Source organism: Neodiprion fabricii, chromosome 2 (assembly GCF_021155785.1).
Source record: "Neodiprion fabricii isolate iyNeoFabr1 chromosome 2, iyNeoFabr1.1, whole genome shotgun sequence".
Taxonomy (NCBI): domain Eukaryota; kingdom Metazoa; phylum Arthropoda; class Insecta; order Hymenoptera; family Diprionidae; genus Neodiprion; species Neodiprion fabricii.
Genome location: NC_060240.1, coordinates 29,311,949 through 29,328,429, shown reverse-complemented (window position 1 = coordinate 29,328,429; position 16,481 = coordinate 29,311,949). Strand labels below are relative to the sequence as shown.

Here is a 16,481-nt window from a genome sequence, read left to right as displayed (position 1 = left end):
CACATTAGGCATTTTCGAATAGATTGTTTCTGTTTATTGATGAATCATAAATAATCGTACATGCTTATACATACATGATAAATAAAGTAAATGTATGAGAAATAAATTATTAAATTATAGTAACTAACGTATTTATGATAATGCCTCGCGATTTTCGTATACATATGTATAATAATACATATAACCACAGCTCGCTGTCCCTCCCCCCCCCCCATAACCAACAGCTCGCTGTCATTTTATACTATACATTACACACCTGCTAAAATGTATCCCCTCATAAAAGTTCCACGGTTTTGGTCCTTTTTTTTACGTTTTTTTCCAATCGTGTTGTGTGTACATATTTACATAGTGAATATCGATTGTGTAAGTGTATAATACGAAAAGTACGCAGTCCCCACAACCCAGCCCTCATCATTTAGCGCCTGTAAATTTAATTTCAAAAACCATATCTTATATTGATTACATGAATAATTAACTATGTATTTATTCATTCACTTGTCTATACCGTGATAGACGTGCAACACTATTATGTACTACACATCACATGGATGTAGCGTGCTTATAAATATACATATATTGAGTTCATTTGCTCAGGTCACGTAATAGCATTGCTTTAATCCATCATTGGATTAAATGTGTTATATATTTTCTTTGTTACGTGATAATGACAATGTGAGACAATAAATTGAAATTCCGGTTTCGATATTTTTTTAATTGTGGAAACAGAATAAAAATTTATGCGGCCGTGCTGTGCAGCTGATTTGATATTTAATGTGACTAAATTTTAATTCTAAATGTACATTTAATGTACGTGTGTTAGGTGTAACTTATATGTGTATACTTATTCGTATACGTATATCGTGATAAATCGCGAAATTAGATTAATCGTAAGTAAATAGAATTTGTGTGTTTTAGACGACAAAAAGTGGCAAAGTCTTGAAGTTGATGCATATGTATAGGAAAATTTTATTTTTCTCAAGGTGCGAAATCGATTAATGATACTTAGTACTCAAACTACTATGTACTTGAGTATAACTTTTTTGGTAAAAAACAGATTCCAAAGATTCAGTATTTATCTTATTTTCAAATTCACCTTCAGAAAATTGCCGATTCGTTATAGACTGTCGTTTATTTTTTTCCCCCGTAACTTCAACACTTTTCCACAAAACTATTCTTTCTATGTACATTTTGCAATTTCCGAGTATTCCTCTAAAATTTCGATTTCCGCTGAAATTTTATTTCTTTGATTTCTTCGTTCAATATCTCCTCAGAACCTTTCGAAAAACTCTAAACTTTCCACTCGAGTAGAATTTTATGAATTTTATAATAGCTTTAGTAAAAACATTGACGTGTATTGTATATACTCACTGGGGTATGATTTTTTCTTTCCTTCTTCAATGTATACAGGTGTAGTTAAGTAATCGCGATTTATACAATAGACTAGTTCGAGTGTTTTTTTCATGCATTTTTCAGATTTGTTTCACCGTTATACGTATCACAGCATAGAAACGTAAAACTGGTACATCTATGCATAATTTCTCAATTAACAAAATTCTGTACAAATTGCAGTGATTGCAATAATAATAATAATATTATATCATAATAACAGTGACATAATGATATTAATTAAAAAATTACCAAAATTTCTTGTCTAATAAGATGTAGTCCAGTTTTACGTAGTTTATACGTATGCAATTATACGTTGGTGTATTTTTTGTTTCTTTTACGTATATCTATTAATAATTATTCATTTGCAATTATAATATTATTGCACCGTTGAACGTCCCGTATACCCCTGCGTTTCGGAAAATTTTCGCGCACGTTCTCTGACGAGGTCGTCGATAGTCTTGTTATGTGTTGCACCGGAAGTTACGCTGTGAAGTCGCGATGCCAGGTAACACATAATGAACGCGGAGAACACGAGGAGCACTCCAAGACCGGAAGCAAGGTAAAAAAAACTACCGCAACTGCCTTCAAGTCCCGCTACTTTCTCGTACAGATCTACCGTAGGAAAAAGGGGGGCGAGATAGGAAAACAAAAATAGGAAAACAGCCAGAAATAATGATTGAATAAAAAATTAAAATAATCGAAAAACTACATTTATGAACTAATTGTAGACGATGAAATATTGCAAGTTTAGTTATAGACTCACCGCCTGGCATCAAAACTGTGTACTCAATGTTTTCCTTGAATTTTGTGAACGGTACAGAATCGTTGAACTTCTTAACGAGCTTTTGAGCGCTGGGTAATTGCACATCCGGTTCCAAAGAACGCCTTCTTCTTTTACCGTGTCCGGCAGGCTCGAACAGGTCCAGACAAAATTCCTGTGAAGACTGCATTGTGTTGTGAAATGTGAATTGATTTCGCACAACGTTATTAAATTTGAGTTCATGCTCGTTTGTCACACACGGAGTTTGGGGTTTGTTTTTATAATTAAAATTGGCACTCTCAAAACACTGCATCCACAACGAACCTTCACTTTTTCTATCGGGTATGAATATTGAAATTATTTATGAATTTAAGATTTTCAAGGGCTTACAGTTTAACGATAAATAATTTTTCTATATTTCATTGAAAAAAATTTGTTTGCAAATGGATGAGTATTGTTAATTAACATTTGTCGTTTGGCGATAATCTTACAAATTTAACCAAATCGGTTCTCATCACATTTGCGGTTTAAGAAAACATTCGGGCCCATCTTTACGTATTTGAAAACAATCTTACAAAGTTCTTATACAGATTCGTCATTTTCCCGTAAACACGATAGTGAAACGAATTATCGTCATGCAGTCGCTGTGACGTTTTTCCGATGAAAAATTAAATGTTTGATTAATCTTTCGGTTACCTGAAGCCTAAAAACTGAACACTGTGAGTTTGTATGATTCGTATTTCAGTGAAAATAGAGTGATTTTAACAGTAATCGATCACTTTCGGACAACCGGCTGTGTTTCCGACCGACTCGTTTCACAGCTGGCTCACAACTGATTCGCGTTGAACTCGAAACCTAAGAAGAAATATCGACTACAGCGATCATGTTGTTGATATCAACCACTAACTTGGATTGGAGATTACCCCCGAATTCACGAACGTTCGTTGAACGTTTACCGGCTGAAATATATAACGGCTCGTTATATTCTTCTCTTTTCATTGTTATTATTTTATGTATCGTACAACCAGCGTAAATTTGACAGTTGACCACAATAAAGTCTGAGATTCAATGCCGTTGTCATTCAACTAATACAGTACTGCTTATTGAATCTAACTAATAACCATGAATTTCTGATATCTACAGTTGTTGTATTTTTGGTCCTAATTTCACTGTATCACTTTTCTTCTCAAATAAATAAACTTTCAGATTTTCTGTATTTCTCCTATATCTCAGTAATGATTGGTCGATTCTCGAATGTTTAATGTCAATATAGTTATTAAAGTTACCGAACATTATACAAATTTTAGAACTACCGGTTTTCAGATTAAGATGAAATTTTTCACGTTTGAACCTTGAGATACGTCAAAAGCTAGCTTGCGCCGTTAATTCTTCTTGTCCCGAGCTAAATTTTCGGTTATTGAAATCCAGTTAAAAGCGAAATTATACTTCGGCATCTCTGTCTGTCAATTTTATTTACCGTGAAATAAAATTTCAAATTCAATGAACTCGAAGAACCAGTGTCGACCCAAAATAGAATCACAAGTTTATAAATGTCTGACTAACAGTGGTCATATTGATTTTGCGCCTAATTGAAAGTTCGAACGATCTGTCTGAACAATGTTTTCCTCGATAATGCGAATCTGAAATTGTTGAACGCAATTTTACGTCAAACATATTTACGGAAGGAATATTTTTTGTTCTTCGATTATATGATAAATTATACTTTTACATTTCCTCTAATTCATCCCATGAAGATTTAAACTTAAATTTATATGTGCGCACACGTATTGCGAAAAAAAAAAAACTAAAAAAGAAAACTGAGTACGGTTGACTGTTAATGTTATCGATTTCGGTGCATCTGGAAAAATATAGTTATGTAAAATATCAACGTACTGGCTGGCAGTCTTGAGCCTCCATGCACGCCTTGATCTGCGAATGTATCCAGAGGGTGGACCTTTCCCTCATCGAGCTAAGGAGGAACGCCTCGAAGTCGAGAAAGACCTCGTTCTTCTTCCCCCGGTACCTCGCTGGCTGGTGTGGAATTATCGAGGCAAAGTCCCTGTTCCTGCAGCCGTCCTTGACCAGGGCTACGCTTCCTGGGGCGTGGGGCTCGTCGGGATCGGGGCTGACGGTCACCTCGAGGAGCTTGATGTGCCCCCAGGCGCTTTCGGAGCTTATTCTCGCCCGCAACTGCAGCTTTGTACCGATCGGAACCGCCTGGTCGACCGTCTGGGAGGCGGCATTAGGATCGGAAGCGTTTCCCACCGCCTCTCGGTACAAAGCGACCTCGTACTCCAACCGGCCGGGTGTCTCCTCGACAACACCGGAAACCCGGGCTCCGTGGGGGCTGGGAAATTTACAGTGTGATGGAACTTTGACTCGCGCGAAGTTTTCACCGAGATTGATGAAATGCTTTTAGAGATTCTCAGACAAGGGAATTGACCGTAAGGTACGCATGTGAAATTTCTTTCTCGGTTAGAATTTAAAGAGATATTTTGTTACGAGGTTCGAAATTTTTAAAAAGTTGCGAAGCATCAGCTCCTGATCTTTACTTCTTCACGTTCTAGTCACTGCTCGTTCCGAAATATAAGTACATCGTTGGCAAAATAAGTAACGTAGATTATTACTTCTTCAAAAATTTTCAACAGTTTCTTTCTCGAAACTTGCTCTTCTGATTTTTGAGTCGTTCGATTCGAATTTGAAGTCCAAAAAGTAATTTTTAAAAATGGTGGATTCGATATACCGAAATACTATACATGAAAAACAGCTCGACGTCAAGTTTCGTTCGAATCTAGTGATTCATTAATTTTACACGTATTTAGTTTAGAATCCATTATATTTGATCCGTCATATTGAAAATAACTTTATCGACCTTAAATACGAATCGAAAGACTCAGGAAACCCCGACCGGAGAGCAACTATTGATAAGTTTCGAGAAAGCTTTTCTGGAAAAAGTATTTGATGTTACATTTCGTATGTAAGAGCGGATGCTTATCTTTTCGGGACCACTAGAACATGACGGAGTCATATTTGAAGGCTGATGCTGTTCAACTTTTTCCCTGGTCTATTATTGATTTTCGTCAATGAAGTTAATTCGTTCAATTTTAATACAGGGACAAATTTGGGAGCCATATTCTAATTTCAGATGGTTTTACGAAGGGGTTTTTATGGAATGACCTATTCGAGAAGTAAATTATAAATCCTATAAAGGTGCGTGAAAAAATTGATTCGAATCCTTTTGTAAATTATCTTGCTCTTTAAGTTTCTGTCGAAAAGTGTCAAACCGCTCACAGCTTTAAGTTTTTATTAAAATAAGTGAGACTCGCCGTACGAAGACTTTTTAGCTTTCAGAAAAGTTTTATTCTCAGGATGAATTTGAACCTCGGGGGCTTTTCCATGAGGTTTAAATTTGGATAGCCATTCATTAATTTATTCTACATGTACTCACAACGTTCCAGCAAAGCCCGCGGCTTTGTGTCGCAGCAGCGTTGGCTCAGGAGGTCTACACATCAGGATCAGTTCTTGATCAGCTAGCATCACAACGCCTGGGAAAGCCGGGAACCATACTCTGAGATGGATGAATTCCTGCAAAATATCTGCACGTGTGGGTCCCATGCTTATACTGTGTGTAATTATTGCGGAATAAAACAATAAAAAAAAAATACGTTTTTTTTCTCTTGTCGGTTTCAGCGGGTAATGGGTTAATATTTGACCAGTATTCTGCATAATACGGGTAATAATCACATTTTGTCTATATAAATAATTGCAACCATTTGTGTCCCGCTTATTCTTAAGAAACAGTCTAGAATTTTCCAAGAAATGAGATTTTCACAGGTGAAAATCAAAAGAAACCGCTGATTGGTAAAAACTGATTTACGAAAATAGAAGGTATACGTTTTTCGAATTCGGAAATTTACCTAATTCATGAACTAAAGACTCGTTCACCAATTATTAATTGTTTCATTTTCATCGTGTCTGTTATTCAATCTATATTTACTACAAGTAAGAGAGGTAAAAAAATGACGATGATTTTCAGATACCAAATTCTGAGTCCGAGTTTAAGTATAACGGAGAATCAAAGACCGAACACTTACGTTTCTCTTGAGAATACCGCAACGGGAGAAGTCCGTGACCTTGAGAAGGTAGTTATCCTCTTGTGGGTCGGTGGGATCCGGTCTAATTTGGCAGCTCGGATCCGTGAGCGGATTCGCTGCTCTGTCGTCCGCGAATAATGGGGCGCCTTTGAAGCCAACGGGACGGCGTATCTTGGCAGTCAACAAATCGGACCCCGAGCCTGCGAGACTGCATTGAATTTCCGAAACTTCATAGTCTTGAGCTAGGCACAGGTTCGCCTGTGACATGCAATGTGAAAAACACATTTTCAAAACTACGGGTAACTTAACATCAATTTCGACTCGTCTTTCCTTCGAAAAAATGTTAACGGTTTATATTGACGAACAATTCGAACGATTTTTCTTTTCGAAGAATTTTTTTAACGCGGACAGCATTCTTAGCGTTCTTTTGTCAGCTAGATTATGGGAACCGTTCCGAGGAACGGAAAGGCCCATTTAGTTAAACTAAATTGTTTCGAATGAAGGGTCAAATAATCGGAATAGAACTTTTGAAATTTGTTGAGACTTTCGACGAATTAGGTCAAAATCCTGGATGTTTTTTCATTTTTTAATTCAATATCTTGCCATTCCACTAATGTTTATGTAGCACGTGTAACTTTATATAGATATTAAGGTGGAGGGACTGTTCACTCTACGTAGGCGTAAAAATGACTGCAGATAATTTCAGAATTACAAATGAATTCGTATGGTTCGAGGTGATTCCAGATTCAACGAGCAATTTCGCTTGATTCGAGGATCTCAAGTTTCCTATACATGTGTCAAGATGTCGTGTATAATTTCGAACGATTTGATGATCCCTATGATTTAATCTGTCTTAAAACAATAAGACGTGCGGTTGTAATCATAGGAAAAGCAATAAAATCAACATACAATTGAACCGTGTAAAATTTGTTTCTTTTTATCCGTTTGCCTCGATATGTGTATTTATCGACTTGCATGACCCTTGAATCCGTAGATCCAAGTTCACCACGGGTTATAACTCATATGGGTCCGTTTTGCGCCCGAACGAACCGCGTTTCCGTGTCGCAGGTACAAGATGTATCCGTCTAGGTACATCCGTAATGACATACAAGCGATCCAAGCGATCTTAGCATCGAACACGACACGTATATGATCCATCTTCGGCACGCGCTCAAGCCGCCTGGTTTCGCCGGGTAAACATATAAGTGAGCAGTATAAGGATAAGTAAACTCTGGACGAAGTAACGGTGCAACGTGTAATGCTCCGGTGAATACGTTAAAATTTGACCGTCTCTACGTATGCGTGCAAATTTATCATCACATACGTAACCCATCCGTGATACACATATTAGGCAAAACGTATGTACGATCCGGGAGAGGATTTACCATAAATTTAAAATGCGCACATATTTAAAGAACGATCATAGTACGCAAGATCCTGCGCGATTATATGTCGGTCACTCTTCAAATATTATGCGTATTAATCAGGTCCCAAATTCATAGATTGTATATGTATAGTGATTTAGCGTAATAAAAAAATACCGTATAGCGTAGAGTCGCAACGGTTTAGTTCTTCCTTTTTCTGTTTCGTTTACTTCAAGATTCTCGATCTTTTCTGATTTTTACAACTACTATGCGTATATAATATATACGTAACTGGGCAAGATTTCTTTTTTTTTTCTCAATTCATGTGGACACAGTTCTTGATTCTGTATAGAAATAGTAAAAAAATTTAATTAAGGATCTCACACCGTTTGGAAGGCGAGCTGATTTTTGAAACTTCGTCAATTTGACCTCCTTAATTCATTCGATAAACTCAATTCAATATTAATTGATTTATTTTTCCTTTGTAGCTGTTTTCGTTTTCACTTGGGTGCATATATGCATCTATAAATGTTGGACTTTTCGAGCAGCTGGTATTGCAGTTGGATTCCGAAATTAGTGTGAATTTAAAATACCGTGATTTAGATCAATGGCTAAAAATATGTATTATACCAATTCTATTGTCATCTTCGGAAAATGTCTGCTTTTTCAGGCTATTTCTGTGTTTATTATTCGAGAATTTTCAGCCGCACTGCGTGTTTGTTAATAATTTTGAATATCGGTAAAATTTTGCGGAATAAATAAATCAATTTTAAAAAATATGCTAAATATAATTTAGCTCAGCCTCTTATCACAGAAATCGCAGATTATCTCAAAATTGACAAATCTTCAAATGTTTCAACGGTTTTTCAATACTTTTCGTGCAATTCTGGTTTTTCTAAAACCGCATCGATCGATCAAATACATCGTCGAAGTTAAATCTCAATTGCCATAAGTCTTTAGATACTTTACACATGTGTAGATCCACAGAATTGCGGCACGCATGCATCGCGTTTCAGGTGCATCCTTGCTTTAATTTCATGAAAACGATCATAAGAATGCGGAATATGGTGTACAGTGTGATTATTTGTGCTCCTTGCATTAATATGAATCACGAAACAAACCGCAATACAAAAGTGTAACTCTCAATTTTCGTGATATTTGCAACCTGCGGAATCAACACCAAATAGCAGACTAGCAAGCGCTGTTCTGATCAGCCAGCTGTTGCTGGACGCGGCGGGAAAAGGGCGAATTTAAGTCGTATAAAGATATTCGCGAGCTATGAGCGTACTGAAGAATTTCGCTAATATCCCGCGATAAGTTCGCAAAACGGGGTTCACTGTCCAGAGTCGGAAGTCCATTTCATCTGGATTATTTATCTCGCGTTGTTTGGAGTTACAAACCGCGTCGCGGCGCCTTCAGAGATCCTTGTCATTAAAGCTGGTAAGCGGTACTCATATAGAGAGCGGTAAACGAGACGCGGACAGGTTTAGCCTCTCTCTCTCTCTCTCTCTCTCTCTCTTTCTCCGTGTTTACAAAATCCTACTTCCTCATCCGACAAGCGTTGGTAGAATCCATTATTGTCGATAAGATTACTTCGAAGTGAATGAAGTAAATGAAATCCAGTAAATTTGGAAAAGAACCTTGCAAGAGTAAAAAGTTTTGTCTTACTCACCGTGAAAGCGATCGACATTAAAATCCTCCTCCACATCTTTGATTATCTTTCGCTTACTGTGTATCAATCAATATCGTAATCACTGTCTCGTCTGTTATCGACCAAATAGAACCGATGAAACTTGAGAACTCGAATCCGGCTCCAACTTACTTGGGGCGCTGGATCGTTCAAGGAGGAATGATCGGGTGGTTGAATTTAGCTGAAGGCTGTAGACGGACTGAGTTACTCCATCGGAGTCCAGACCGTCCTCCACTGGGCAGAGGCGATCGCCCCGGGAGGCGGGAGAGAATTACGAGACCATTCGGAGTACTGTTAATGCATGCCCACTGCCCCTGCTAACAACCATCCTTCGCTCTTGTCCTCCTTGACGTACTCTTCAAGGTATAATAGAACTCCGCATGTGCCATGGGTCGTTATAGCCTCTAAGCTCTATCAGCCATTTGAAAGAAGCTTCGAACCAGGCGGAATATCGAGTCCATGTTCTTTTAGTTGTTTACTCAAAGTTTTAGAAGCCTCGAGGAACACGGTGAAAATTAATCTAATCCGCTGTTGGCTCGAAAATTCTACGTAGGAACCTCGGGAAATTATTTATACCGTGAGTTTATTGTAAGAATTCGTCGCTCATTGTCAGCGTCAGCAGATAGGCAATCGAAGATACATTTGTAATTGCTGCGTATTCAAAATGTAGCTTCGGTTGCTTGTCTACTTGTGTTGACCGACAAGTTTCACGGTGAACCTACCATTTTTTTTATTTTTTTTCTTATTATTAAAGGAATCAATTTGTTGAGAAATTTTTTACACATTTCCTCCAATTAACGAGAAATTCATTTGCTTCAGCAAGATAAGCGGTAATCAGGTATGTAAACCATTTTTTAAAAACATAACGAAGTTCAAAGCAGAAAACAATGCATTCAACCAAATTACATCTTCTAATTCGAATATACGATGCGAAGTTTTCGAGTATTGTACAGTCAAGTAATAAAAGAATCCTCGGAATTTTTCAAGACTGTCTTGTAACCGCTACGACGAATTTCTCTTGTAAACAATTTCTGCGCTGAAATGGAAAACATAATTCTCATTTTTTCTCTTCTTCACATACGCGTAGGATTCGTTCTTCTGGAAGGGTAAAGATCTTTTCACACACCTGTGTGGCATAATACGCGATTGGTACTTCGGCGTATTTTTCATCTTATTTCTCTCCTTGCTTCCGGTTCTTCTTCTTCTTCATCTTCTGTTTATTTCTTTCTCGGTCTACTTTACGGCACTGGTCGATATCGCCTACCTGAACAAGTCGTGTGCACCGAGTGTCAGCGGAAGGCTTACTGGGTCAATGTCATCTCGTATTCCCCTGTATTTTGCATTTCGTTAACTGTCTAACTGCACTTTAATCTGTTATTTCTGATTAAAGTAGGTAGGTACGTGTGCCACGCTCCGGTGGTCCGCACGCAGTGGTCACTCTACCGAACGTATAACGTGGGCATCCCACACATGGACACAGAGTCTTGGCCCGATTTGGACCGCGGTAAAAAACTCCGTTGTAATTCAAACGCCGAGCGCGAATTCTTTCGCCCCGCCATCATTTCAGTTCTTTATTCAAATGCGTAATTACACTTCGTTAAACTTAGGAAACCGGAAGCAGTCCGTTCATCGTGTCTGTTAGACAATTACTTTTTTTGCAGAATAAGAATAATACTACAAAGAAAATGATATTCTTCGCTCAGGTTGCAATCCTGGGACCCAGGCGGTTCATCTCCCAAGTGAATTCTTCACCAATTCTTGCGGGAAGTTCGTTCAAATCCCAGATTTCCTCAAAAACTGGGGTATCAGCGTCGATATAACGGGGATTTTTACGCGTCTTATATTTATGTTTAGTTTTTAAATAAATTTCCATAAAGTTTTTTCGTCCTCATCGCATGATGCATTGCTGGAGGGTAACGTTTGTTTCGAGTTGGGCATATCGGGGCGGCCGCAGTACGTTCACGAAAATTTTTCACATCCGATTCAGGTTTAATGATCGACAAGGAAAGAACCGGTGGATTAGAATTCTGATAATGGTGTATTTAAAAATAAATTTCGGTTCGCGTATACGTTTTGCGAAATTAAACTGGCACGCACGCTCAACATTGAGAGATCTCGAGCACCTGAGAGGCAGATTAGAATCTTGAAGTGTGAAGACTTGACGAGTGAAGCCGGTTTTTGGATTGGCGATGATCGTCGATCGGAGTTACGAGCGCCGTGTCGGCAAGTCGTACCAGGTGTTGATCAATCAACTACTTGACGCGTATAAGAATGCGTGTGTAGAAGGTACGCATACCTGCATATCGGACCACCGCAAAGGCATGGCATGACGGCAAAACGAAATATAACGGAACACTAATATTCTACCCGGAAAGTGGCGAAGATGCAAAGCAATGAATAACAGACTGCTGTTAGATACGCGCACTGTCCGCGTGATATACTCGATCATCCTGTTGCACGCGGAATTTCAAATCCTCAAGGATCTACATCGCACTCCTTTGCACACACCGGGTGTCGCATTTCGATCGGCCAGTAACTGAAATAACGTTCTAGCTTCTGCAGGAAAATTGATTTTCAACATACACGTGATTGCAACGCTCGAAAATTTGCAACAATTTGCACTCGATGATCTCCGGTACAGTAATTTCTCTCAGGCAATGATCCTGGCCAAGTTGAGAGAGAATTTTTGTATAATTTGACTATTATTATGTTCACCTTGTATATTTCCCTCAGGACTGTCGGTCTCTTATGCAATTGCAATTTTTTCCGACTACAATTTTTCCAAACCCGGTAGTAAGTGCATCGCTTGACAGCGTTGCCAATTTTATAAATGGTGGACGAAGGTACATACACGGAGTTTCCGTTATAGTCGACGAGGCAGCTTTAACAGCGTCTTCTTTGACGCGTTTTCTTTTTGTCTCGTTTTGCCTTACGCTGTCAATTTTCGTTTTTTATTTTTCTCTTTCTCCGCCACACGGTTCTACTTTACTTTCTTCGTGCACAAATCATTTTCCTGACGGACTCTGTCATATAGCAATACGTATGTATATAATATGTATTATACTTGCGTACAACGCGTGCGTTGAGCTTTTTCGCAAATGCAACGAAAACGGAATTCCCGATTCGTTTATCCGCAAGTAGTATTACGGTTGCTGTTATACCTGCAGGTAACGGAAACGATGGTTGGTCGCGGATGGGATAAAAAACCGGCTGCTGTAAGCCTCGTATGCACCGGTCAGCAATTTTATTATGTATATAATTTACCCGCTCGCATATAATGGCGAGTTTAATTACTCCCCCGCGTTGATCAGCAGTAATTACGTTACATTCTACTCGCATACTGAATCCATTTATTAATAATACACCATATAACCGTTACGGAAATATCGTCTTGGTATAAGATACCGACAAGTCTCACACCTAACAATCACACTAATTATGAATATATCCACAGAATTCAATCATATATTCGACAATGCTATGATTTCCATTGACTATCCCATTAAATGTATATTTCATTAACCCAAGAGGGTCCAATCATTGAAAAGAAAATTTGAACGGTCGGACGTATCATCAAAAAAAAAAAAACAGAAAGAGTTTCAAATTAATATAGGGACGGCAAAAAATTGCTCGTTTTATTTGAAGATATAATTATTCACCCAATGCATGTATCACGTGACCATTGAAAGGCACTTCAGAGTGATATGCGTGAATCGTGATATGCGTACCATATTCCTTTCCATTGTTGGGTTAGTTTCTTTGATTTACCTTTCGCCGCGTTATACGTATCGCGGTAATTTGAGGGAATGATGAAGTTCGAGATTAATGATATAATTATCCGTTACTGTAGCGTCGTGGTTCAGTCTGTTACGGACCATAGATAAAATTAATGGCGAACGCCCGCCAAGCTAAGCTAAGCGGAACACAAGTTCTCTGCATTTCCTGCAAACATCTAGCCACCTGCATTTTCCGCATGGCGTTCTGTGGACCTTGACCGTCGCCAAAAACGTCCCAAGTTCTTGCTGGATTTCTTTTCAGGTATATAAATTAGATGCGCTACGAGAAAACTTGTGAAATAATCGTCGACCTCTGAGTGCCTGAATCCCGAATTGAAATTGGCACGAGATTCAATATCATGTAAGGTATGTTAAACTCACTAAAGTATTCTCAGAATGGTCTTTTATCGTTCCACGGTTCTCCTCAAGCATTTCGAAACCGATATTTTGCGGTCCAGTTACTCTGCACGAAACGTCGTCGCGGGTTTAAACGAGGTGAAAGTAAATAATCTTGCGATGGCGATATATATTCTTCGAGAGGAGTCGATGAGCGGTTTAGCATGAAAACGCAATTAATGAAGCAAGTGACTACCGGTTATTAATAACCTGCAGGTAGTGTAATTTCTGTTCTCTCACATGCCGCTTCGCTTCGCAGCGTATCATCCCGAAACCGAAGAGGGATCCTTAATTCTCTGAACCTGCAGCTGAGGGTTTCAAATTCGAGAACTTGGCACACGATACATGAAGTTATGACCAATGTGTGTCAACCGTGAAACGTCGGACGAAGCTGTCGCTTGTACGAACGATAAGACGGGCACTCACTGATCCAGAGAGCAGGCGTCAATTAGGCGTCATCCTTCGGCTTAAATCAGTGCACAAGAACAGCAGCAGTGCGATTTATACACACCGTTTTTGGGGCATCGGGTTATAAGCATAACGGATTAATGCCGGCCGCTAATGCTAATGGGTTTTGGGCCAGTAATAGCCTGCAGTTCGGGTGTTAAAACGAGGATATCACACTCTGCTTGTTTATGCTAATTCGTCGGGATCGCCGTTCGAATAACGAATGAGGGTTGCGTGACTGTCTGCACTTCTTCGACGTGTCTGTACCTCTTTAATATAATGGACTTTGTGTCATATTGGGCGTTTGTCTTCGGCGGGTACATGATCAGAAACGCGCCGAACCAACAATGGGGGCTCATGACCTCGTCGGGTTTCTCTTCGACATCTACGGTGCTATAAAAGCAAAATTTCGAACGAAAGATCGATCAGTCGTCTCGGAGCTTTTACTGTCCCTTCGGCGTCAATTTCCGCTCAGATATTCGCGATGCGGTTCGCCATCGCGCTCTTCTGCCTCGAATTGACAGCGCGCTGCAGCCTCGGAACTTTAGAGCACGGAAAGACCGCCCCCCAGGAACCAGTGCTGATAAATTTTCGTCGAGTGGCAAACACCTCGCGAGAAATCGCCCCCGTTTATCTTCCCCCCAAACCAGTGGGCGACCCTTTGCTCCCGGAAGTCGTCGATAATCGGGCTTTGGCCACGCCACCGGTCATTATCGACAGTGTGACCAGCATCGATTTGAGCACGACTTGGCCAACGACGAGAACCGATCTTCAGACACCACGGGAAGACGTTGCCAGAGAAGGGCGCTACTTTTTGCATCCTTACGCTGGTAGGATCGGTCAGAGATCGAACTTTAAGAGTACCCTGAAGCTCGGCGCTGGCGCAAGGATTTCGGAGGCGATAAAGGTGAACGACATGTCCTGCCACTATTCGGGCCAGGACTTGTACTTTCGGGCGTCTTTGACCGCACTCAAGGATACCGATCATCCTCTGATAGACGCTATCAGTAACGATGTCTGCAAGATCGTTAAGGTCAAGGGTGAATATCGGCTCAGGTTTGAGAAGGAGAATTTCTGGAACTGTGGCGTAACCGACTGCTCGACCGATTTGGGAACCTTCTTTTGCTTGACCGTTCGCTTTCCAACGATCTCTGGGCTCAGGTTGAAGGACGACACTACGATCACCCTCCAGTGCAAGACTCAGGATAAAACCGCCTCGCACACAACGCAGATCAACGTCAAGACCTTGAACACGTGAGCGTCAATCCTCTTTGTCCGAAAGCCTGTACCTTGAATTCCAGTCACCAATTGAACTGTTGAATACTTGTTCATTCCAGAGCTGCGAGAATGGCGCCGAGAGTTGCTGCCGGGGGTCTGAAGAATGCATTCCAGACCGACATCGGTTTGTTTCGGAAATCCTACAACTCCGAGAACGTTTTCGACGTCAAGATACTGCCTGGTGGAACTGTGGTTCTTGGGGAAGAAATCCTGCTGCGAGCTTTGGTCAGGGATGGTGACGGTAGGTCAATGTATCCGTGACTTGTGTGCATTCCGTGATCGAAGACGGGTTAATTATCCCTCGATGAAATAATTTCAGGGTGGAAATACTCGAGGATCGGCGAGGTTAGCGTTCAGTACATCGAGGCGCGTCAGCAGCAGAGAGTGATGAACAGTTTGTGGATCCTGGATGCTGAGGGTTGCCGCAATCCTGAGATTCCCGAAATATCACCGAGCGGTCAGTACAGGGTGGCGCCGCTCGAGAGCTACCTGGTCTTTCAGGCATTCATGTTCGAGAACATGAAGGAGACCGACGAAATGGTAGTCAGCGTCAAGGTGATGGGATGTCTTGAGGGCGAGGACTGCAGTCTCAACTGTCCGAAGGAGCATACAAGACGAGCAAGGAGTCCGACTGGCCTCGACACGGACGCCAAAGCCAATGTCACTGACTGGCAGAGTGACATTGCTTTCAAGGTAGTCAAAAGAGCACCGGAAAACGATTCGAGAACTTATAGACCGGACGATGCTCAGCTGATCGTACCCTACGTCTTGACCGTCTTCGTTCTTGTGATCAGCGTTGGCTTGCTCTGTGTTGTCAAGACGTTGCTGAAGCAGAGATCGGTGACAAGGAAATAAGTATCATTTTTACCGCAAATTGTGGTAGCAGACTGAGTTATGGACACTTTTGTAGAAAATTCTGATAAAATGCATTCACAATCGCACTGAGGCTGTATTTTCATCTTTCTAGTATAGGTTGAAGTACAGATGATGATGGGAATTCACTTGCTGCAACATAAGATCCCCGCTTTAATTTAATTGAAAATTAGAATGACTATTTTTATTCTTGGTGTCAATTGTTTGTGAATTGTGGATATGTGTAACAAAAAATTGTCAACATAATTAATAACATTGCATTAAGTATTGAATTGTTCGATTCCTTTTAGTTTTTTGAGTTACGTTTTTCTCACCCTTTTTCCCTATCCGAATTTTTGTTTTGTTTTCGTTACACGAACATTTTATCGTACGTTCATTGCAACGATTATTCGATTGCATTCCAGGCATCCAATT

At 40.1% G+C, this 16,481-nt stretch overlaps 2 protein-coding genes across 3 annotated transcripts; one reads left to right on the top strand and one right to left on the bottom strand.

Annotated features, from left to right (window-relative positions):
* Window positions 1-247: 247 nt before the first annotated feature.
* On the bottom strand, window positions 248-9,532 carry LOC124176340. Of its 2 annotated transcripts, none has more exons than XM_046557505.1 (6): window positions 9,280-9,532; window positions 6,244-6,501; window positions 5,598-5,734; window positions 4,043-4,496; window positions 2,153-2,333; window positions 248-2,001 (listed from the first exon to the last, which is right to left on the bottom strand). In XM_046557505.1, the coding sequence occupies exons 1-6, from the start codon at window positions 9,313-9,315 to the stop codon at window positions 1,766-1,768; spliced, it is 1,302 nt and encodes a 433-aa protein (XP_046413461.1). In that variant the 5' UTR covers window positions 9,316-9,532; the 3' UTR covers window positions 248-1,765. The 2 variants fall into 2 exon arrangements, with proteins under 2 accessions (XP_046413461.1, XP_046413462.1); XM_046557506.1 differs by having other exon boundaries at window positions 2,153-2,324; window positions 9,280-9,531.
* Window positions 9,533-14,354: 4,822 nt separating this feature from the next.
* LOC124174771 lies at window positions 14,355-16,255 on the top strand. Its single transcript, XM_046554234.1, has 3 exons — window positions 14,355-15,170; window positions 15,254-15,435; window positions 15,514-16,255. Exons 1-3 carry the CDS (start codon window positions 14,401-14,403, stop codon window positions 16,047-16,049), a joined length of 1,488 nt encoding a protein of 495 aa, XP_046410190.1. The 5' UTR covers window positions 14,355-14,400; the 3' UTR covers window positions 16,050-16,255.
* Window positions 16,256-16,481: the final 226 nt, after the last annotated feature.

What these genes read in the sequence shown, in the direction of transcription:
- LOC124176340 (XM_046557505.1), bottom strand. Translation starts at nt 9,315, where the DNA reads ATGTGGAGGAGGATTTTAATGTCGATCGCTTTCACG. An exon ending in TAATGTCGATCGCTTTCACG is followed by an intron (nt 6,502 to 9,279) that starts GTGAGTAAGACA and finishes TGCATGTCACAG; the next exon opens with GCGAACCTGTGCCTAGCTCA. An exon ending in GCGGTATTCTCAAGAGAAAC is followed by an intron (nt 5,735 to 6,243) that starts GTAAGTGTTCGG and finishes GATATTTTGCAG; the next exon opens with GAATTCATCCATCTCAGAGT.
- LOC124174771 (XM_046554234.1), top strand. Translation starts at nt 14,401, where the DNA reads ATGCGGTTCGCCATCGCGCTCTTCTGCCTCGAATTGACAGCGCGCTGC. An exon ending in AACGTCAAGACCTTGAACAC is followed by an intron (nt 15,171 to 15,253) that starts GTGAGCGTCAAT and finishes TGTTCATTCCAG; the next exon opens with AGCTGCGAGAATGGCGCCGA. An exon ending in TTTGGTCAGGGATGGTGACG is followed by an intron (nt 15,436 to 15,513) that starts GTAGGTCAATGT and finishes AAATAATTTCAG; the next exon opens with GGTGGAAATACTCGAGGATC.